This window comes from Acinonyx jubatus, chromosome D4 (assembly GCF_027475565.1).
Source record: "Acinonyx jubatus isolate Ajub_Pintada_27869175 chromosome D4, VMU_Ajub_asm_v1.0, whole genome shotgun sequence".
NCBI classification, from domain to species: Eukaryota; Metazoa; Chordata; class Mammalia; order Carnivora; family Felidae; genus Acinonyx; species Acinonyx jubatus.
Genome location: NC_069391.1, coordinates 47236888 through 47260209, shown reverse-complemented (window position 1 = coordinate 47260209; position 23322 = coordinate 47236888). Strand labels below are relative to the sequence as shown.

The 23322-nt window shown below is 37.4% G+C and overlaps 1 protein-coding gene across 1 annotated transcript; it reads left to right on the top strand.

The window, feature by feature from the left end:
• Nucleotides 1-14099: 14099 nt before the first annotated feature.
• On the top strand, nt 14100-23098 carry DMRTA1 (DMRT like family A1). Its single transcript, XM_015084558.3, has 2 exons — nt 14100-15428; nt 18533-23098. The coding sequence occupies exons 1-2, from the start codon at nt 14789-14791 to the stop codon at nt 19378-19380; spliced, it is 1488 nt and encodes a 495-aa protein (XP_014940044.2). The 5' UTR covers nt 14100-14788; the 3' UTR covers nt 19381-23098.
• Nucleotides 23099-23322: the final 224 nt, after the last annotated feature.

Here is a 23322-nt window from a genome sequence, read left to right as displayed (position 1 = left end):
CAATGACATATGAGAAAATAATATAATTGCAGACTCCAAGCAGTAAAGCATAGTTGAATATTATAGTGAATATATATTTTTTAAATGTTTATTTATCTATTTTGAGAGGATAGAGAGACAAGTAGGGGAGGGACAGAGAGAGAGAGAGAGAGAATCGGTTAAGTGTCTGACTTCGGCTCAGGTCATGATCTCACGGTTTGTGAGTTTGAGCCCTACATTGGGCTCTCTGCTGTCAGCACAGAGCCTACTTTGGATCTTCTGTCTCCTCTCTCTGCTCTTCCCCCACAAGTTCTCTTTGTCTCTTTCTCTCTCTGTCTCTCTCTCTCTCACGCACACACACAATAAATAAATAAACTAAAAGAAAAACCCAGTTCTTTGAAGGCACACCAAATTCTCTTCAGTGATGCTGATATTTCTTGTTTGACCAGACTGATAGCATCTTAGAGAATATAGCAAAGAATCCTCTGTGTTTTGAAAAGTTTTTCAAAGGGAATAGCATGACTGGCACTGTTAACATAATTAAGCCAACTCACATTTTTCTGAATGCCTACATGTCAGGCATGACTCTAGGTATTTTGACATATATTATCTTATTTAATTTCTATGTACACTCCTCACTTTTACATGAGAAGGACATGGGTTGAGGGAAGTTACGCTATTGGATGGCAGTCAAGTTTGAACTTGTCTTTCTGACCTTTATTATTCCCAGTTGACAATCATACTTCTCTTGTGAGTATTCTTTCTTCTCTCATTGCTAAAATAGTCACAGTTGTCTTTGACCTTCTAGAGGGAAAGGGATTATCCTGAGAAGGTTAAGCATACTGAAAAAAAATAAAATTCTTTGTCACACAATTCCTACATCATGTCACAGTTATTACAATGGGGAATTATGATGGTTACTAAACACGAATGGTAAATGTTACATTTTTAAAATTATGATGCCAATGGCATGAGCACCTTGAGAGACAACCACAATATTTTACACTTATCCCTAATTAATCCAGCTACTCTTCCTATATTTATTATCTTAGTAATTTACAGGATAAGTTACTGTATTCTTATTTTCAATTTCTGTTCTATATATCTACTGGGGAAGCTCAGAGATTGTACATTAAAGATATTTTTAGCTTAAGGAGATTACTAAGAGCTCAGAATAAAGGTGGTCAAGACAATGTGATCATCAGTCTTTATATACCAGTTTTCAATTAAAGTAAAATAATTTATTATTAATGGATATTAGAAGAAACTTGACAGAGTATATAATATCATGAGGCAGACATATAAATGTAAGTTGATATTTAGGCAGCCAGGTTTCATTTGAACTTCTCCAGACCAAATGTAAATAATTTTGAAACTCAGTGGATTTTAAAATTAGAGGTTAAACAGAAATTCATTCTATCTAAGTAAATCTACAAAATAGTAATAGTTGAAAGAGTCTGGTGCTATTAGTTTTATTTTGGTATTACTATTTTTCTTATAGAATTTTATGAGAATTGAATTTAATTGTTATAAAGCAAAACATTAAGGTAGATGGAATAATTGTGGTTATCATAACATTTATCATACTTTATTTAAATCTCCATGAGTTCTGAGGAGTCTCATTCAGGAAACTTTGTTTAAGGAAGATTCTTTTAATATTTGGGATTGGATGGTCAAGAGCCAAGAGACTTGAATGGGAACATCTTTCTAGTTCTGGAATTTCTCCTAAGTTGTGAACTGGAAAGAGTGCTTTTCTAACATCGGGATGATTTGACTCTGTATTTGCTGAAACATGGACCACCTTAAGTTGCCCTCTTTCCGTAATAACCTTAAATGAATAGGCAGGTACAGTAGAAATAGCTTGAGCTTGGGCACGGTCAACTTGCCGCATCTGCTTTGTTATGTCCAGACAGCAAGAGTGATAATTATCCTACAGGAATGTTACAAGAAATCAATGAGATTCCATAACTAAATTACCCAGCATGGATTTTGACATATAGTAGATATTTAATAACTGTTTGTTGATTACATAAATTAGTGACAGTTTTATGTAAAAACTAAGCAGCCATCTTTCTCCCATCAGAGAGAATACATAAGCAGAGTGAGGCGTTAAGAGCAATGCAAGGGGAAAAAAATGAACAGTAGCATAATAAAGATAATAACAGACATTTTGACTTAAAAAACAAAAGTTCCTGAAATACTCATTGCCAAGTTCATAGGATAGAAAGTTTACTTCAATGTAGAATAGAAGTGGAACTATTTGAGAAAGAACTAGCTTCAGAGAAGGCAAAGATTCTGCCTGTATCCAGGTCATAGCCCAAGTTTGGCAAATTGATTGATGTTCCACGAATCTTTAAATAAATCCTTAGGAATTAGAAGAGAAAAACAACTGCACTGCCAAGAAAAAAAGCTATATGTATTCATTAGTTTCAGGAAAATTTTATAAATTATTTTGACAAATGATAACGGGGTCAATTTTAAGAATATACCTCCTGCCCATAAGGGTAAAGTTACATGCTATCCCATTAAGACAGGTAGATGTGATTTACAAAAACCTTCAGACGACAGCCTCAAAAACCTTCTGAGGACAGTGCACCAGGCAGCTCTCCTTTTGAGAAGTAGCCTGCTGCAAGCAGGGTTCACCACAGTGTCCATACCAATGGCAGACTGTCCTCAGGCTTCTCCCAGCCACTGACTAGAATCAGACCATTTTTGCCCAAAGCAGGATTCTTCTAACAGTCAGTCTCTGCTGTGGGGATCCCTGGGGCCTGACGGAGACATTCTCAGAGCTGTACTGCAGTCTGAGGCTCTTCCTGTACAACTGTCCTCCTGTTTTTCTTTCTGCTTGCGGGGGTCAGACCTGCATCATGGTCTAAGGCTCTTCTGTTGCTGTTGCTCCCTCTCCCCTTACACTTCTCAGGTGCTCCCCACTTCCCCATAAATTTCTTGCACTTCTAATTATGTCTTGGCGTCTGCTTCCCAGAAAGCCCCAAGTGACATACATAGAATGCTAAACAGATGTGTTTCTATAGAATTAATTACTACCTAGCAATTAATGTTATATTATTAAACTTTCCATGTATCTGGACATACAGATTTTTATACCAATAGACTATTTTTATGCCAATAGACTCTTTATAATTAACGGATTATGGATTTTGTCTGATCACACACTTAAAGTGCATTCTGTAATGAAATGAACTTTTTTTTCTATAGTCCCCTAAAATGATCCCAGATGCCCATGAGATCTCTCATACCTCGATCCTTTCCAGGCCTTCTCCATTCATTTCACTAATATGTACTTATTGATTGTCTATTAGGTGATCAAGGCACTGAGAACACAGTGGGAAACAAAATAGTCTTGTTTCTTATCCATATGGGAAGAGATAGGCACTAAATAATCATAAACATACAAAAGAACTATAATAGGCTTATATATGAAAAAGGAAAAGTAAAAGAATGAATGAATAAAATTGAGAAGAAATAGAAAAGTAGGAGAAAAATAAGAAATTATGATGTCGTGGAAGTCAAGAGAAGATAATGTGAAGTATACTTAATTGTGTTATATACTTCTGAGAGGCCAAGGAGGTAAGGGATGGAAAACGTCCTTTGATCTGGTAGCATGGGAATCATAATCATTGCTGACCCCACTAAATGTTGTTGATGAAATGAAGGAATAGAGACGTGTTTGATGAGACAGGGCTTAATACTAGGCGAGGAAGTGGGGACTAGATGAAGGATATAGACAGCTTTCTGAGGTTTGGTTGTGAAGGGAAAGTAGGAAGCAGCGGTATATTAAAATGGTGGAAGGAGGACTTTGCAAGATGGCAGAGACTAGAGCATGTTGGTAGCATATGACAAGGATCAGTTAAGAGACTAACGAGCAAAGAGGGGGATATCTGCTTTTTCCATCAGAAATTTCTCCTCTTGCTTTCCATCCCAAATCAAATTTCAAATGTCCATAGTTTGAGTGAAAATCTAACAGTCTTGGAAACTATTGATACATGTCTCTTTATCTGAACAGTGTGTAAAGCCTGATAAACTTTTCATTTTATAGGCATTTGAATAGGGCAGAAACTTCCTCAGCTAAAATGAAGCTACATATACATTTAAAAATACACAAGCTTAGGGGTGCCTGGGTGGCTCAGTCATTTAAGCGTCCGACTTTGTCTCAGGTCATGATCTCATAGTTTGTGAGTTCGAGCCCCGTGTCGGGCTCTGTGCTGACAGCTCAGAGCCTGGAGCCTGTTTCTGTCTCCCTCTCTCTCTGCCCCTCCCCCACTCATGCTCTGTCTTTCTCCATCTCTCCAAAATGAATGAACATTAAAAAAAAATTAAAAAAACAATACCCAAGCTCATGGGACGCTGGGGTGGCTCAGTCGGTTAAGTGTTTGACTTTTGATTTCCGCTCAGGTCATGATTTCATGGTTCATGGGATCGAGCCCTGCGTCAGGTTCTGTGCTGACAGCATGGAGCCTGCTTGGGATTCTCTCACCCTCTTTGTCTGCTCCTCTCCACCCCCTCTCTCTCTCAAAATAAATAAACTTTAAAAAATACTCAAGGTAAATACTTTGAGGGTGGTAGGTAGTGCCTAAAAGCTCATGTCATTCCATTGATTTTTAACAAATTCTACAGATACAGAAAACATTAAAAGAGAACCCCTGAGAGATTTGGAATTTTGAATGACTGGAGGATCTCACTTCACCTGTTTTAGGATTTCAAATGATTGAAGCTACTGTGATAATAATGTGGATTTTGCCTTTAGAATTTAAGCTTTGTACTTCTGAATTCATTACTGAGGCATGAAAACTTGAATGATCTCTGAGGAGTTTAACATTTGTAGTGTGGTGACTACCAAGTAGGGAAAACATTTTCATTTTGTCCCCTTAGTTGTTAAACATTTCCTAAAACTCAGTGAGAATTTTGAAGATCATATAAGAAGAAAATGAATTCAAGAATGTGAATTACTGTTATTGAACCAAAATGGCTAGAGATGTTACTTTTTTCAGGCTTATTTTCTTATTCTGTTTCAGAGCTCTGTTGTTGGTAAAGCATGAATGTAGATATGAATTGTAATCTATCAGTAGAGAAAACTAATCCATGCTAAGGTTATTTTGAACACTCAAGATTCCATAATTCTGCATTAAATTCCTTCCTTTAGAGACCTCAGAGACTTGGTCTCAGTGTTGCAAATGTGCTTTAAAAATCTTTCTTTAAAAATTCAAGAAAGTTTTGTATTGATACTAGTATAGAACCATAGCATTTTAATCCAGGAAGGGGCTTTGGGAATCCTTTATGGCTCTTAATCTAAAAGGGTGCTTGAAATGCTATATAAAATTTTGTTCATATCTTCACAGGTCAGATTCTCATAGATTTCATTAGATTCTTAAAGTGACTGACATAGAAGAAAAAGACATCTGAAACAGCATTTTATAGAGGAAAAAACCAAATACCTTGAGAACCAGGGCCTTTCCCAATGTCACACAAAATTTTAGTGGGGCATTTTATATTAAATGACATTCATTTCATTCTAAGGTCCACAAAATCAAACCAGACTTTTTTTTTTTTTTTTTACTGTCCAAGTCATTTATGAGGTTTGGTGTGAATGACTCTACTATACTGTGTAGGTGCTTTGGCAAAGTTTTGATTTTATTTATAGGAAAAATTAAAAAAGTAAGGGAGATAGACATCTTTGCCTTTACTGGGAAACATAAATAAAAGACTATTAAAATGAAGTTTATTAAATTAGATGCTGAGAGGAAAGCTGCGTTGGTATTTTGCATTGTACTAGCCCCATGCTAACATAACCAGTTCAAATCAGAAGAAATGGGATGTGTCCACTATTTTTATGTTTTTCTGTTTCAGAAGTGCAGTGAATAGACACCTCTGTAGAGCCCAGCTGCGATTTCCATTGACTTAATGAGTTTCTTAATGCACCGCATTGTGCCTCAGTATTCGAGAAACATATGGCACATTTATCTCTTAACTATAGATTTGACTTTTTATTGTATATTTTCCACCTGTGACTTAATAGCGTCTTTAAGAAATCATATATATATATATATATATATATATATATATATATATATCATACACATATATGGCAATTGTGCTATTTGTATGGATATATGCAAAAATGGCTTTTTTCTTAAATATTCCAATAACTCTATGTTCTAGAAAGGAAAAACAAAAAACAACATAAAAACCACCCTCCTTTTAATGCAATTGTAAATGTTTAAGGCTTTTTGCAAAAGTAATAAGAATATAGAGAAAGTTACAACAAAAGGTTTAAGGTCACTAACTTAAACCTTTGTTTTGTTACCTTTATCAGTAACAAAAGGTTTAAGGCAGGATATCATGAAATAATTGCACAAATGGCCTAAAAAATTAAACATGGACATTTTACAATACAAAGATATTAAGTCAATAAAAGATGTCTTAAGAACAGAAATGCAGGGGCACTTGGGTGCCTCAGTCGGTTAAGCGTTCAATTTCAGCTCTGGTCATGATCTCTCAGTTCATGAGTTCGAGCCCTGCGTTGGGCTGTATGCTAACAGCTCAGAGCCTGGAGCCTGCTTCGGATTCTGTGTTTCCCTCTCTCTGTCTCTGCCCCTCCCCCACTCCCTCTCTGTCTCCTTCTAAATAAAGGTTAAAAAATTTTTAAAAATTGAACAGAAATGCAATAATCAGGGATTCAGAAAAAAAATGGGAGAACATCAATAAATAGATAAGTTTCTTTTTTTTTTTTTTTTTGGTAGTGATTTTTCTGAACCTCATTTGATAATGAATCTCGAGTTACAAGTCCTCACATAAATCTTAGTACACCATTATAGATGACTAATTATTGTAAAGCCCAACATGAGAATTAAGTAATTCCCTGGGGCCACCTGAAAGAGCCCAATGTTAACTGCCTAATGGCACTGGGTTTTGATGTGCAGCTATTATTTTCCAAGCTTTGACTTTGAAGACATTGATCAAAAAATGCCACCTTCTACCATGCACAATACCCCTGTCAGAGGCCTGACAACACCTCATCACAAAGACCTTCTGCTCACAAAGAAATGAGTTTCAAAACCAAAAGATTGAATGGCTAAAAGCCAGGGAGGAACTGATTTACCATATTGACTTCTTATTTAGAATCCTTGTTGTGAATGGGAGCCATTTTTGTTTTTTGTTTTGTTTTGTTTTGTTTCTTACATAGCTTTTTAATTGGGACACTTCTAATGAAAGTTCCAGAAGACAGACTCTGGCACAGTAAAGGATAGAAGAGAAAAAGGCAGATGTGTAGCCTTTCAAAGTTAATTTCATCATATTTTCTGATAACTGATGAAAAATTATTTTCTAGGTCCTATGGTAATTCCTCATGCAGAAATATGGATTTGAGGATATTTGAGGAATTGATTTACATATCTTATTTGTGTTCAATCAGTGTAATACAACAGGAAATAGCACATCAAAATGTTTCCTTTTTTTTTAAAGTTAACTATTTTGTTTTCTAAAATGGACACAAATGAACTTCTTTTTTGTAAATTTTTATTTTGGGAAAGGCTTTAACCATTTTTTTCCAGTGCTGAATGGCAGGGTCTTATAAAACTTCCTTTGAGAGGAAAAAAACATCTTTGAATTGAATGTCAGGTTTTGAAAGGGGTAAAATTTAGTATCTAATCTGACTTGATGATGCTTGAGAGTAAAAGGAAAAAAACATGTTTGAATTTCTGGTGGTATAAATCATAAATAAAGATAGGGAAAAACAACCTAAAAACCCCATCATCAAACTTGAGTAAAAGAAGATGTGCTGGGTGCCTGGGGGGCTCAGTTGGTTAAACATCTGACTTTGACCCAGGTCATGATCTCAGGGTTTATGAGTTCAAGCCTCACATCTGTCAGCACAAAGCCTGCTTCAGATCTTCTCTCCCCTTCTCTCTTTGCCCCTCCTGTCTCGCTCCCTCGTGCATATGTGCGTGCACGCTCTCTTTCTCAAAATAATAAACATTAAAAAAAAGAAGATGTGCCAAGTATGGCACTTTGAATTCCTCTTTCTTTCTCTCTTCACACTTTTTTTTAAATGGGACTGTTGATAACTGAAATAAGGTACATTCTCAGGGTTGCTCGTGGGTCATCCAAGAAGTACCCCTTCTGAGTAACAGTATCATGGGCAGCTCTGCCTCATGGGCTGCTTCGTGAATCTGTACTACAGTAGAACTAATCTGACTTCTGGGGGGGAGGAGTCTGAACTCTAGACTATCTTGAGGACTTCTGTTTGAAACTTTTTTTCACTTGTAAAATTAGGGTAATGTAATTGGCCTCAATAAGGTGATTATGAGTATTAAAGGACATAATGTATAAAGTCCACACATGGCACATGATACAGAAAAACCAACCCTTGAAAGGTAGTTATAGTAATAAGAGAGATAGCCTTCATATATAGAAGATCCTTTAAGATGGTAACATTTTTTGGGGGAAACTTACTGATTAATGGCTGTTTTTAAAATGAACTTACCTAGCATGCAATTTTTAATTAGGCTTCTTACTAAAAAGCTTCAGTGTTTAATATGTGCTGTTCATTCTGTTAGGATCTTTAGCAGCCACATAAAGGGCTTTCACATACTTCCTGAGTGAAACTGTGTTGCTGTTTATTTAAGGACTGAATTCTGAGGAAATGTTTTCACATACATTAATTTATGAAAGTGAGTTCTATTCAGTGTAAGACAAATCACAGAGCTTATCTCCACCCCTGAGCATGAATTTACTTTAAATATCCTATGAGTTAAAAAATAGAACAAGGATTTCATAAGTTCTGAGTCCTATTTACACGATAGACTTAGATCCATTAGAGTGAACTAAATAAGGAGCATAGCTTTGAACATGTGCTTATGCAATTAACCACGATGGCACCAAGGTTTCTTGTTATAGTCTCAGTCAACAGCACTCTTTTATAAATAATTGTTTAAATCGGCAAGCTCACGAAAGGCCATGTAATTTACTCAAAAAACCATCAGCGTATGTTACGGTGATTGGGGCTTTTGCCATACTTTGCTTTAATTCCTCCCAATACTCAACCAGAATTTCCAAAATGTTGATTATCTTACTATGAATTGAAACCTTGTAGAATTATTTTCCTAATGGAACTATGGGTTATCACTGTTAGAAAGCAGCTTCCATTTCCTAGTAAGAAAGCCACTGCCATGTAAAAGGAAAAAATGGAATACATGGAAGGATGATGAAGTGAATTGCATACTAAAATTAAAATTCACGTGACCTCTTCAGGAAAAAAACTTGGTAACGTAAGTCAAAAGCTTTAAAAGTATTCAGAACCTTTAATTCAGTACTTTTATTTATAGCAATTTATTCTAAGGAGGTAATTTGAAATATAGAAAACACTTCCAAGTCACATATTCATCCATTTCTTATTTAAAACAGGGAGAGAATGAAACATTATAAATGTCCTAAAGTTGGGGCGCCTGGGTGGCTCAGTTGGTTAAATGTCAGACTTTGGCATAGGTCCTGATCTCATCATTCACAAGTTCGAGCCCTGTGTTGGGTCTGTGCTGACAGCTTAGGGCCTGGAGCCTGTTTCAGATTCTGTGTCTCCCTCTCTCTCTCTACTCCCCCCTACCACTCACACTCTGTCTCAAATATAAAAAAACATTAAAACAATTTTTTAATTAAAAAAAAATAAATGTCCTAAAGTAGAAGAAGTAATTATTGTATGACTAAATGGAAAGTTATATAGCTGTTAGAGCTGATGTTTGCAAAATGCTGTTAAAATGGGAAATGTTTATCATTAAGTTAAAACTATTGTATATACAATATTATAAAGTTTTTATGCAGAAAAAAGAGTAGAAGTAAAGAAACACATTAATCCATCACATTCATAAGCAACAATATGTACTTAGATTTAAACATACTGAGAAGTACTGAATATAGTACAGTGGCATTAAAAGCATAACTGTAGAGTTTCACAAGACCTCTTCTTTTTTTAAAAAAAGTTGTCATAAAGTACCTTATTTGATGTTAAACAAAAGTACAGAAGACAAAGTAAACAATAAACCATACTTAAAAAGAAATCACACTCCAGCTTATATAAGCCCCACAGAGGTAAACCTGGAAAAGATTAATTTCTAGTGGACTGGAAATTACTTCTCAAGAATTTCAGAATACAAAGGAAAAGTAATGTGATATTAGTGCTTATTCAGCCAACTGACAAGTAAATCCTGTAGCATCCATTCTTTATTTATTTTCAAAGAGGTATTGAGTGTTTACTATGTGCTGGGCATTTAGAAATGGATACGGAAAAAAAAATGGTACTTCTCCATTCCCTGTCTTTGTTAGTTTCTTATGATACCAGGTAAGTGTCTTCAACTTGTATGGAAAGAGCTCATAAAGCAACAAAGGAAAACACATTTTACTCTATTTTGTAATCGGTGTCCCCTTGATGGGGTAGGTGCAGGAATAATATATGTGGTCTCCAGCTGGCTTCTTGCCATCCCAGAGCAAGGGATCAGAGATGATGTCCTTTGATGAAGTTCTGTTGCCTAAAATGCACAATGCTGTGGTTAGTTACAGCTCTGGTATGATGAATTATCTCTCCTCAGCTTCAGGGTAGTTTAAGGAGGGAGCATTTACCAATAGATACTGGGTTTTGGAGAGTGGTATCTCTTGGCCAATTATATATACATCACCAAATATGTTTTTTCTTACCCCAACAATACTCCAGGAAAGGCTGTGTCCCAGAGGAGGCCCATTTCTTCCCAGACCTGGGATGCCTAACCATTTGATGAACCATAGTCCAATGGCTAAAATTTTTGTCAGTCTGCAGACTGTGGTCTCTCAATCATGATTAACGCTCAATTACTTTTTGAAGAACCTCAGGCAAAGAGATGTGTAGTTCAAACCCCTCAAAACTGGCAGAACGTGACATTAGCATACATAGTATGGCTCTGGAAAGCCTTGGGAGTAGATAGACTATACAAGGTTTGCTTACATATGTTCTGAAGCCATGGAGTGAATTGTACATGTTTATCCGTGAAAGGAGAGACAATTTTGAGCCTTTCCTTCCAAATCCCCAGTTCTCTTGCCAAAAGCTTCCAGCCAAGCTAAGTATATATATTTTAATTTATCCTTTACCAGCAGGTTAGTCCAGGCTATTTTCCCTCAAGAGAGATGCTTTGACAGAGGCCTTAGAAGGGTAATAATGTGGTCCTTTGGAGATTAAGAACATTAATGAAATGTAATTTCAGACTAGGGTTGGCAAATGAAATGAACCACAGACTTGGAAGTATCCTTGAAGATGACTTAATGTTTTCAGTTGTCAGTGAGAAAAGTAAAGCTGAGAGTGTAACTCTCCAATTCAAGCTGTCCTAGCTTAGTTGAGATCCAGGCCTGTGTTTGCAATTGCTGCTTCACACTTCCAACTCCTCTGTGCTGATTGGTTGGTTCTGGGAACCAACAAAACATGGCAGTTAACTGTAAGCGTTTAGGGTGGACGAGGAATTCAAGTAGAAATGAATCATTTAAAAAGGTACATTAATGTCTTTGAACTTGGGAGAGATTCTATTTATTCCCTTTCTTCCTTCTGATATGCCTTACATTTCCCATTTATCAGACCGGTCTGTTTTTTTTTTTTTTTTTTTCCTTTCTTACTTTATTTTGAAAAAATTTGTACATGACATATTTGTGATACTCGGACACAGTTTAATTAAAAACATGTTTCTTCTTATCACCTTTTCATTTGATGAAACTTGCCACTGTTAAATTGCAGCTGTTAACATCTTCTCAGTGACTTATGGGAACAGTCACAGTACTCAATTGCTGTGAGAGTAAAAAGAAAAAAAAGTATACATAATTTGAGAAAAAGAGAGAATGTGTCATACTGTTAAGGGGAGAGATTCAAGTTTTCCAGTGTGTTTAAGAAGAAATACAAGTGTTTAAAATCATTGCTCTGGCTTTGGGTGCTAAGTTTAGGATTATCTTTGTTCAAAATACTTTCACATTATTCTATGCCTTTTTTTCCCCAGAGGTAACGGGGTTTTTTTTTTGATAACGACCTTATCATAGTATAACTGCCAAATAATAAACTGCAAATATATAATGTACACAGTTTGGTAAATTTTGACATACGTATACACACAAAATCATTATCACAATTAAAATAATTAAATGTATTCGTCATCTCCAAAAGTTTCCTTTGATCCCTTGTAGTCCCTCCTACTCATCTTTCACTGTCCCTGTACAACCTCTTTCCAGCTGCATATGGATGTCCAATCGTTTCAGCAAAATTTGTTTGGAGAAAACAATCTGTTTTCCATCCACCAGATTGTCTTTGTACCTTGTGTGTAACTACACACTGTTTTGACTACTGTAACTTCGTAATAAGTTTTGAAAAAGGTATTTTTAGTCTTGCAACTTTATCCGTGGCTATTCTAGGTCCTTCTTTTGCATTTCCATGCGGATTTTAGAATGCGTTTGACAATTTCTACCAAAAAAAGTCTGCGGAATTTTAACTGAAATCGAATTGATCTATAGATAATTTAGGTAGAATTGTCTTCTTAACAATATTGAGTCTTCTGCCCCATGGACGTGGTAGATCTCTCCATTTATTTAGGTCTTTAATTTTTGACACCAAAGTTTATTAATTTTCAGTCTTTCACACACTGATTATTTATCATTTAAATAAATGCATTTTATTTAAATACATTTACTTAAAAATTGTTTTCACTTCCTTGGATGAAAACCAATATCACTTGCCATGATTGGAAGGTAACTTTGATAATCAAATAAACAGAAAAATAGTGTTAGATTTCAGGTAAACACTGGTACTTGCTGAGGCTCTTAAATTTTTTTTGTTAAAAAGCATAATTAACAAGTCTTTAAAGATTCTAAAGACGTACTTACACCAAGCTGATCCTTTTCCTTTATGTACCCAAGTCCTACAAATAATAGGAAAAGGGAATTTTAATGACCCATGTAGCACTAAAAACTCATTTCTCTAATGTTGGATATGAGTTCCATAGTTAGGGAATAACTAGCTATTAGATAGGAGTGGCTTGAGCAAAGATCTAGGATTATGAGAAAATTTGAGGAGTATAGAATCTGCAAGGTTAGAAATTCTTAGAGTGGTAGTTTTAAGCCTTGGTTGTATATAATCATCGCCTCTAGAGTTTAGAACACTCAGGCCAAAAGAATCAGAATATTTGGATTGGAGCATCTATATCTTTTAAAAGTTACCTAGGTAGTTCCAGTGCTTAGGAAGGGTGGAAAATCTCTGTGATAGAATGTTAGGATATTAATATGGGAGGATGTTGATGGTGGTGATGGTATTAAGTGGGCAGGCAGGAGAAAGCCCAGATTGATTAGCAGTGTCTGCCCTGGATGTCAGTGGTTGTGATGCTAAAAATGTCATTGTTACTTGCCATCTTAGGGCTAGAGTATGAATTGCCTGTCAAGGTAGCTGAATATTATTTTGAAGAACTGACAGAGCCCTGACTCTCCTTTCCATTAAGAACAAACACTCATGAATGTTCTGCTTCAGATGCTCTTTCAGTTTAAAAGCAGTATGATCTTTTCCTGCATTTAATAAATGCATATTTTAAGAGTCCTTATTATGATAGCATATTTAAATGCTAAATGACCTTTCCCCATACTTTACAATAGAAATGTGAAGTATTTTTGAAGCGGCTTTAACACAGTTGCTGCCTTTAATGAGTTCCACATAAGAAATGCAGACTTCTTTGGGCAGCAGCACCTGTAACACGAGTAATCCAGATTTGCATTTGTAAATAAAATGAATGAGAAGAATCCGAATGTGGGAATGGGAATGAAGGGAATGGATTCCCTTCATTATTTATGCATTATTTTGATGCAGTCCTAAGTAAGACCCGTTTAAAATAAGGCATCTTTGGGGCACCTGGGTGGCGCAGTGGGTTAAGCATCGGACTTCCGCTCGGGTGATGATCTCACGGTTTATGGGTTCAAGCCCTGCATCGGTTCTGTGCTGACCACTCAGAGCCTGGAACCTGTTTTAGATTCTATGTCTCCCTCCCTCTCTGCCCCTCCCCTGCTTGTGCTCTGTCTGTCTGTCTCTCAAAAAAACAAAAACAAAACAAAACAACACTAAAAAAATTAAAATAAGGCATCTTTCAGGTGGGTAATATTTGCCATCTGTCAAGCTCTGTTTTCTCCCTAACATTGGCCATACTACTATCCTGAAAACTTCACCTGGAAAGGAAAAGAAAAGACAAGTCCACATCCACATCCTCAAACTTGCTTTGGAGAAGCGTGGGACTGAGGAAAGAACTTCAACCTTGCTTAAATTTAAGAAGGGCAGAAAGAGGCATGGCAGAGGGCTGGAAGGTGGTGTCATAAAAATCTACGCTGAGCAATTGGTGGGGAGGCAAGTGGGAGAAAAGGGCTCCTCTGGGGAAGGCACCTTTGCAGCCCTTCGGGACAGTTTCTTGCGTCGCCCACTGTCCCTCCTCCCAGGCAGCCCCCACTCTCCGCCCGGCCCTCCCTCCCAGGGCTTCAGCGCTCGGCCTGGAGACCTGGTGGGCGGGGAAGCGTCTCCCGCCCTGCTTTCTCCCGCGCAGAGGGCGCGCGGAGCACAGGGGCATTAACTTAGCGCCCCGGGACTCTTAAGAGGCTTACTGGGCATCTGCGCCTCTTAGCGTCCCCAGCCCCGGGCCGGAGTTGCGTCAAACTTTGCCCGTGTGTGGGTGGGAGGCAGCGGGACCGCGGCCGGTCCTGCCGCACCCCGCTGCCGGGCAGGGTTGGCTGTGGACGGCGCACTTTGCTCGCCAGGCACTTCTCAAGAATGGAGCAGTCACAGTGTGGCAGCAGAGACCGCAGCGGCAGCGGCCGACCCCACCTGGCCCCGGGGCTGGTGGCGGCCGCCCCTCCGCCCCCGTCTCCGGTGTTGCCAGTGCCCCCGGGGATACCGGTTCCTCCAACTTTCCTGCGGCCGCCCAGCCTCTTTCTGCGGGCAGCCGCAGCCGCCGCGGGAAGCGGGGGCTGCGCGCCGGCTCCCGGACTGGAGAGAGGGGTGGGCGCCGTGGGCTGCGGCTATCCGCGGACACCCAAGTGCGCCCGTTGTCGCAACCACGGCGTCGTGTCGGCACTCAAGGGCCACAAACGCTTCTGCCGCTGGCGGGACTGCGCGTGTGCCAAGTGCACCCTGATAGCCGAGCGCCAGCGCGTCATGGCAGCCCAGGTGGCGCTGCGCCGGCAGCAGGCCCAGGAGGAGAGCGAGGCCCGGGGGCTGCAGAGGTTCCTGTACCCGGGGCCCTGCGGGCCCGGGGGTCGGACACCCGGAGGCGGTAGCCGAACGGAGAATTCCCAGGCCTCGAGCGGCCGTGTGGCGGTGACGACGCTGGGACTGGGTGCCCCGAGACACACTGATCTGGCGACCCCTGCTTTCCAAGTTGTCCAGCCAGATGATATGGAGGAAAACCAAGGTGAGTTGGTCTTTCCATCTACTCTTTGCAAAGAAAAATGGTTGTTTTGGAGAAAAGCGCTTGGAAAGAAGTAGCCATGCCTCCGTGGTGGGCGAGAAAAGTTGTTTAAAAGAAGCATTCATTTAAGTTCTCGGAAACTGCACTGTAATACAAACGTTAACGAGGGTGCTAGAGACGCATCACCTTGGAAGGGCGTTTTGTACTCTTAGCAGATAGGAGAAGATCCTGTAAAAGGGAAGCGTGAGTGATTAGATGAACAGCTGGGAATGGAGTTTGCACCCAAGTTTTGCTCTTAACTTTGCGTGAGTTAGAACTTTAAGCGGGCATGGGGTGAAAGCGTAGTGCTCTATACTCCTTTCAGTTTTAAAACCAGAGTTAATCTTCCAGTGGTGCTGGGAAATTCACTGATTGTTGGGAATACAGTTCCTCATCTCTGGGGCAAAGCTTTGGTGCCAGCTAGAAGTAGAGAAATCTACCAAACCCCTTTTAACCTTCTTCCCTTACCTTAAAAATTTTAATCACCTCCTCCAACTGTTTGTCAGCCTCCAAAAGTGTAGAAATTCTAGCTGTAATATTTGAAGTTTCAACTCTTTCCTACAGGAGAGAAATTTAAGTTTCCCAGATTTGGGAAACCATTAGGGAGAAGTCCAATATTAGGAATTTCTTTTCCAAGGAGTTTTAATTTTTTCTCTTATTTATTGACTGCAAAACACCTACATCCTCTGCATTAGGTAAAAAAAGATATCTGTATTTTTTAAATTAGAGTTAAAGTTTTCCTGCTGATGTAAATCTCACTGTATTTTAGTGAATTTCCCAGCCCTAACATTAAGCAGTGAAAATGTCATTTCAGTATTTTTGTATATATTCAAGACAAGTTGTGTCATATGAAATTCTGTGATAATGAAAAGTAAATTGTTAATTGGAAAACTTCCTTGAATTGTGAATATTGCAGATCTTGGATCACAGGATGTACTTTTGAAAAAGACTATCTCTGTATTTAAATATGGCATATTTGATTTTGTGTTCACCTATGCCAGTGTTTTGCCCATATTCTAGTTTATTTCAGTGGACTAAATAGACTATTTCTTATGAAAAATCAAAGAGTGCCAAAAGCAAACTCATTAAACACATAGTAACTGCTATAAAAAAAGTAAAAGTTAAAATTCTGTAAACTAAATGAACAATGATATCTGGCTGCTAAATCTCTGCTAGACATTGATTTATATGTTTTTTGGGGGTGAGAGAGCAAAGTGTTCTGTTTTCTAGGGTCAAGTATTTTATTTTATTCTTTGCCTCAGTTGACCTCCTCTTTTGAAAAGCCATCCCTATAAGCCATTCTAAACTGCCTCATGTTATCCAATATCCATAAACTGCAATATTCTATTTAATTTACTCATTAGACAAAAACCAATGAGTGATTCAGAGGTGAATAAGATTTTCCTACACACAAAAAACTTACATACAAAAGAAGGAAGACTATATATACCCCAAACCTACAATACAAGACAAACTATACAATGATAAAAGTAAAGAGGTAAAACCAGGTATAGGAGTTGAGAGAACAGAGAGATGATGTAAATGGTATCACATATCTTAAAGATATCTTATTTTCTGGATAGTCTTAATGCAATCAGTATTTTATTACATTATTTTGTACTCTGTGAGGGCAGCATACTAACAAAAATTATTTTGTGCATAAATTGCTGTAGATATGAAATTTTGACACCTTACATGTTCGGAGGGCATATTTAGTGAGTCATAGACTCTGAGTACCCCACTTGACAGTTTACTCTTTCTAATGGAAATAGAGATCAAGTATAAGATAAGAGGAAATGTAAACCAAATTAAAAGTTGTTTAGTGAATGTATACATTATTATTATTTTCCTGGCATAAGCTATATAAAAGGGCATTAAAATATTACTGTTATTAATATTAATATGTTCAACATGTTGAGGCATAAAATCAGATTTTTGTATAAAAATATTTTTAGAAAACTTACCTTAATGTTGGAAGGGAGTTGTGATTTGAAGCAAATAACTAATATATTGACACTTTGAAGATATGTACAGATTACAATAGTGCAATAGTGCAGTTTATAATTTTCTTTTAGAAACAATTTGATTGGGGGCACCTGGGTGGCTCAGTAGGTTGAGCGTCCGACTTTGGCTCAGGTCATGATCTCACGGTTCGTGAGTTCGAGCCCCGTGTCGGGCTCTGTGCTGATGGCTCAGAGCCTGGAGCCTGGTTCAGATTCTTTGTCTCCCTCTCTCTCTTCCCCTCCCTCGCTCGCACTTGGTCTTTATCTCTCTCAAAAATAAATAAACTTACAAAAATTTAGAAACAATTTGACTGTACACTTAAAAAAATATTTCCTAGGGATTGAAAAAGAAAGTCCACATTTCAGAGCATTAAAAAATACCAGGTGTCTATTATCTCTCCTATAAAATAAAATACGTGCACTCTGGTATGATTTCAGATTGGTACAGCAGTGCTCATTATTGGTTTAGATTTGAAGTGAAATGAAGAATTTTGTTGTTTTTCACATTATTCGGGTAACTTAATTGAAACCTGAAATGTGAGCATTAAAAAAATATTATTGAAATTTAGTATTAGGTATTAAATATTCATTGTCATAGTGAGATTGTTCTTTCCTTTGTTTTCTTATCTAAACAATCATTTTATTTAGTTCTTTTTTGCATAGTGTCATTTTGAAAAAATAGCTCACTGGGATAACAATGAAATTTGGGTGACAATCACCAAGTAGTGCAAATACTGTGAGATATTGATCTTATGCTAATAGTTGGGGGTAATAATAGACTTTTATCTTCTGCTCCCTAAATTAACTACAGCATTTGAATATATAATTTTGTGACCCTGAAATGACATAATAAATAGCATTTTCCCATTGTTCCAATAACTGCATTTCTGAATGACTTTTTAAACTTCTTGTTCATTAAAATTTCTTGCAGTAAATAAATATTACTAATATGCTATGAGTAAATGAATTATCTTATCCAGCATTATTTTTGAGTAGGTAGTACTATTTTTGGGGAAATTTTCCTTTATTTGATTCCTTTTTTTTTTTTTTTTTTCTCTCCCCCAGAACTAAAAGAGAGTAAATACGAATCATGCCAGAGTGGACAAGAAGAGCCAGTCTCCAAATCCCATCAGCGTACTCTGGGATCCTCTCCTAAGCCTAATGGTGTCATTGGAAAACAAAACATCAGGCGGTCTATTTCAGAAAACTCAATCAAGGATGATAGCATTCAGCCTCCTCACCCTGGGGAGTTATCAGGAGGGGAAGAGAGTCCCAGGTCCCTGTCATCATCTGATTTGGAATCAGGAAATGAAAGTGAGTGGGCCAAAGACTTCACTGCTACCAGAGCCAGCCTTCCCACACTGTCCTCAAGACCAAGAGACCCTCTTGATATCCTTACCAGGATTTTCCCAAGTTATAGGCGTAGCCGACTAGAAGGCATTCTGCGGTTCTGCAAAGGGGATGTGGTCCAAGCCATTGAACAGGTCCTAAATGGGAAGGAGCACAGACCAGACACCAGGGACCTAGCAAGCTCAGGAGAATTGGCAAATACAGCTTTTCAGAGAGCTTCAAATTTTAGTTTAGGTGGAATTGGTTTTGGAACTCTAGGGAATAAATCAGCTTTCTCTCCTCTTCAGACTACGTCTGCCTCTTATGGAGGTGATTCACATCTCTACAGCTTAAACCCCAGACTAGGTATCAATCCGTTACGGCTGGCATATTCCTCTCCAGGAAGAGGGCTATCTGGTTTTATGTCTCCTTACCTAACTCCGGGGTTGGTACCAGCACTGCCTTTTCGGCCAGCTTTGGATTATGCATTTTCAGGAATGATTAGGGATTCTTCCTACCTTCCTAGCAAAGACTCCATAACTGGTGGCAGATTGTATTCCAGGCCAAATCAGGACAATCTGTAATATTTCTGCCTATTCTCTCTTTCTGGAACATTTCTAGAAGCATGCAACACAACCCTCACATCCACAGCTATTAATGTGTACATTATGTATGTGAGTGGATGACTAGGCCTTATATTTCTTTTTACAACCAATATGATAGATTTGAGATCTAAAGACTTTTCTTTAGCATTTATTAAGTGAAAGAAGCATTTAAACATTATACGTGCCTTGAATAAAGCCATTTCAGGAAATATTTTTACTTTAATGAATTTTCTCCCTAAAATATCAGTTGTAAGAATTCCTGTTTTAAAACTATACTTGTTTTTATTTTATTGAAAAATGGAGTTTATAGTTGTAAAATGTTTATAAGGGTTAAAGTAACCCAGTATATAAAATGAACTAACAGGAAGAATTGAAAAGTTGAGGTAATTCCAAATAACTATTACTTTGAACTTTTTCTTCCCTTCTGTTCCTTGTACACAGGAGAGAAAAAACTTATTTAAAGTATTTTAAAGAATTTTATTCACATTTAAGTGGTTAGTAATAAGTAAAACTTTTGAGAAATTTAAATTCCTTATTTTTTTTCTGTATGTTTTTTCATTCATTTGTGCCATTTGTGATAACAAGTGCCATTAATAAAAACATTTCTCTTTAAAGCAAACTTTGTAAATCACACAAAGCCTGTGAACTAAATTTTAGGAAATGCGACTGCACCATCTCCTGGCCACTATCACTAATTGCATCTAAGTTCTGGTAAAGTGTAAAAGTTAGAAACAAATGGTTTCCTGAGAAGATAAGCTAACCTTGTTTTGAAATGATCATTTTGGATCATGCTACAACTTTCATGTTATAAAGTGAACATCTGCTGTGGGTGAGGATTTTAATCTTTTTTTTTTTAAATCTGGAGAAATACTCCTTTCCATATGTTGGTGACAATATGGCAGCCATTCTCAAAGGTAAAAATATTCTTATTCAGATAATTTAAATAGCTGCTCAGATAAATATTGACTGATGGTAGGTAGATGATGCTTAATGTACTGAGGCGAGATATAAAATTTCCAAAGGGGAAATATTATTAAATTTTAGAGGATTCTTTGAGATTTTAATAATACTTTTTGTTCTCCATCTGGAGCATACAAAAGCTATTTATTTTAGTAGGTGGAATGTCTCTGAGAAAACTACTTATAAAACAATTTTATGAAGTTTTCTTTATATGTCATCATTTTTTTTTTTTTTTACGGACAGTAGCTTCATTGTTGTTGTTAGGAATAAATGAAAACCCAGCTGTGGTAAAGGATAGTTGATGAGTTAGAAATAGGTTAAACAGTTTGAGTAACACGATTCACTAAAACTTTCTTAGATTATATCAGTGTATATGTGTATATATATGCATATATATTTTATCAGAAAATATATTAAATGTGTAGTATCTCATCTTGGTATAGGATGTAGATATATTTGATAGAGTATGCATTATTTTTAGTGGTGTGACTATAAGAAAGCAGATCTTGTAAAGACTTGTTGTAATCAATATTCATTATTTATTAAAAAGTTTCAGATTCTAAGCCTAAGCCAAAATGCAGTGCCTGGCAAGTAGTTGATATTCAATTAATATATACTGAGTGAAGGAACCATTTTGGATAATAGATCTCTCTGAGACTCTGGTAAATCTTTTTTTTTTTTTAATGTTTTATTTATTTTTGAGACAGAGACAGAGCATGAACAGGGGAGGGGCAGAGAGAGAGAGGGAGACACAGAATCCGAAACAGGCTCCAGGCTCTGAGTTGTCAGCACAGAGCCTGATGTGGGGCTTGAACTCACAGACCACGAGATCATGACCTGAGCCAAAGTCGGACGCTCAACTGACTGAACCACCCAGGCGCCCCGAGACTCTGGTAAATCTAAAGAACTCTATATATGGCCTACGCACAGTTTTGCATATAATTTAACAGGATTCTTGAATCTCTAAATGCCATTCACCATTCAGTATAGAATCCTTGCTGATTCTTAAATTGTTTCCATTGCATTAATTCACTTCCAAATGCTATTTTTTTTGGAAAAGTACTAGATCCTATAGAGGGTACCAAATGTAAAATAGTGTGCTCTCAAGGAAGTTACGTTATACAATAGAGATCTGGCTTTTTTGTTTGTTTGTTTGATCTGGCTTAATAATATAACAGTGCCAGAGACATTGGATTCTTTGTGTGGTTTACATAATGATATGCCTGTATCCATTTGAGAAGATGAATTGCTTTTGAACTGGGGAGAACATCCATTTTGGGCCATATGCAAATTAAAAAATAATGTTATAATCTTAAAACTTAAGTTAATTTACATAATGCTTTACATATTTCATACCCTTTACGATACTTCTAGAACTAAATAAGCTTATAGAGTAGGTCCCATTTTCTCCAACATGAAATTGAATGTGAGGGATTTGAGGCTCAGCAGTAGTGTTGTCCATCCCCAAGATTACCATAATAGTGCCAATCGTCAGCAGTAGAATTTACTTCACCAATTTCAATTAGACTCTAAGTTCTGAGGAACTTAGACTCATGTGTGTCTCCTCACAGCTTTGTATAGTATCTGGTATACAGCAGGTGCTCAAATAATAGCTTTCTGTGACTGAATTAAACCTAAAAAGGAAGTATTAGCTTAGAAATGTGCTTATTCAACAGCTGTTTATTAAACTCCTACTTTGTGCCAGTCACTGTGTTAGACACAGGAGATAAAGTGGTTAGTACAATACAAGAGGTTAACAAGGCCTCACCTCAAGTTGCTCATAGTCTCTATTATCCATGTGTACAAAAACAACCAATTATGCAGTGTTGGTGCTATTTGACAATGTTGGTCTGCATAATTGTGAGGTTTATGCCCATGGATGCTGCTTGAGGTCTAAACTCCTAAGCCACTAATTAGGAAGAGGACATCTATTTCTATGTAATGTGTTTACGGAAGTATAATTTTTTTGAGAGGTAAACTGCTTTCAGGTGTCTAGTGAAAGAAGAGGGCAAAGAGAAGCTTTTGTTCCCTTGAATGGAGTGTGTGGAAGTTACCCTAGCTTCCTCATGGCCTCTGGATCGGAGCTATTTCCTGACCCCAATCCCAGGGTTGAACTTTTGGAATTTCTCTGAGTCCGTGCATAGGCCTCCTGGTGTAAGGTCTCATCTGGCTATTCTATGAAAATGGTTTAGAGTTGAGGGGACAATTGAAGAGCATGTGAGTCAAATGGTTTATTTTTTTCGCTGCAATTCCTGCTGAAACAAAAAGCTTTGGGGATTTTAAGACTGTCCTTTCTAGGAATTCCTCACTGTGCACTTAGAACTAAGAAAACTATGAAGTGGCCTCCTCATTCAACTCTTTATTTTTTTAAACACGGTTTCCTTAGACATTTGTTTTTCTTTGAAATTAAAAAGCCTTCAGAATGCAAGAGACACTTGGCATAAAGAACCTTATTATTTACCACTGTGAATAGAATTGTTCTCCCATTCACGAAATGAGATGAAGTGCATCATTAGCTTCATAAAGATAAAGCTATCCTCTGGGCACCGTGATTCTTCAGTGTAGACACTCGTCCTTTAGATCAAGGGTAACAGGAAAAGTTCTTGCTCAGATCCTTTCTTCTCCCTCCCCACATACCTCCAATAATCCTGTTATGGATGCCTGCACTGCAAAGCGAGGCCCATAGTTATTTGGCATAGTTCCCTCCAAATTGAAGCTGTTCTGGTGTAACATTTCAGAGCAGCTGTGCCAAACATTAAAGTACTTTTTTCTTTTTTTTTTTAGTTTTTGCTTGCTAAGTATTCGAATGAGAGAAATTCATTACTATTTCCCCTTTCTGAGCTCTACACTAGTGATGGGGAATTCAAGGAAGACAGGATGACAGAGAAGAAAACTATGAAGATGTCTGTTTTTTTACTTTTGCTAATTCGGCAATTAAAAAACTTATGGTGTAATTTCTTT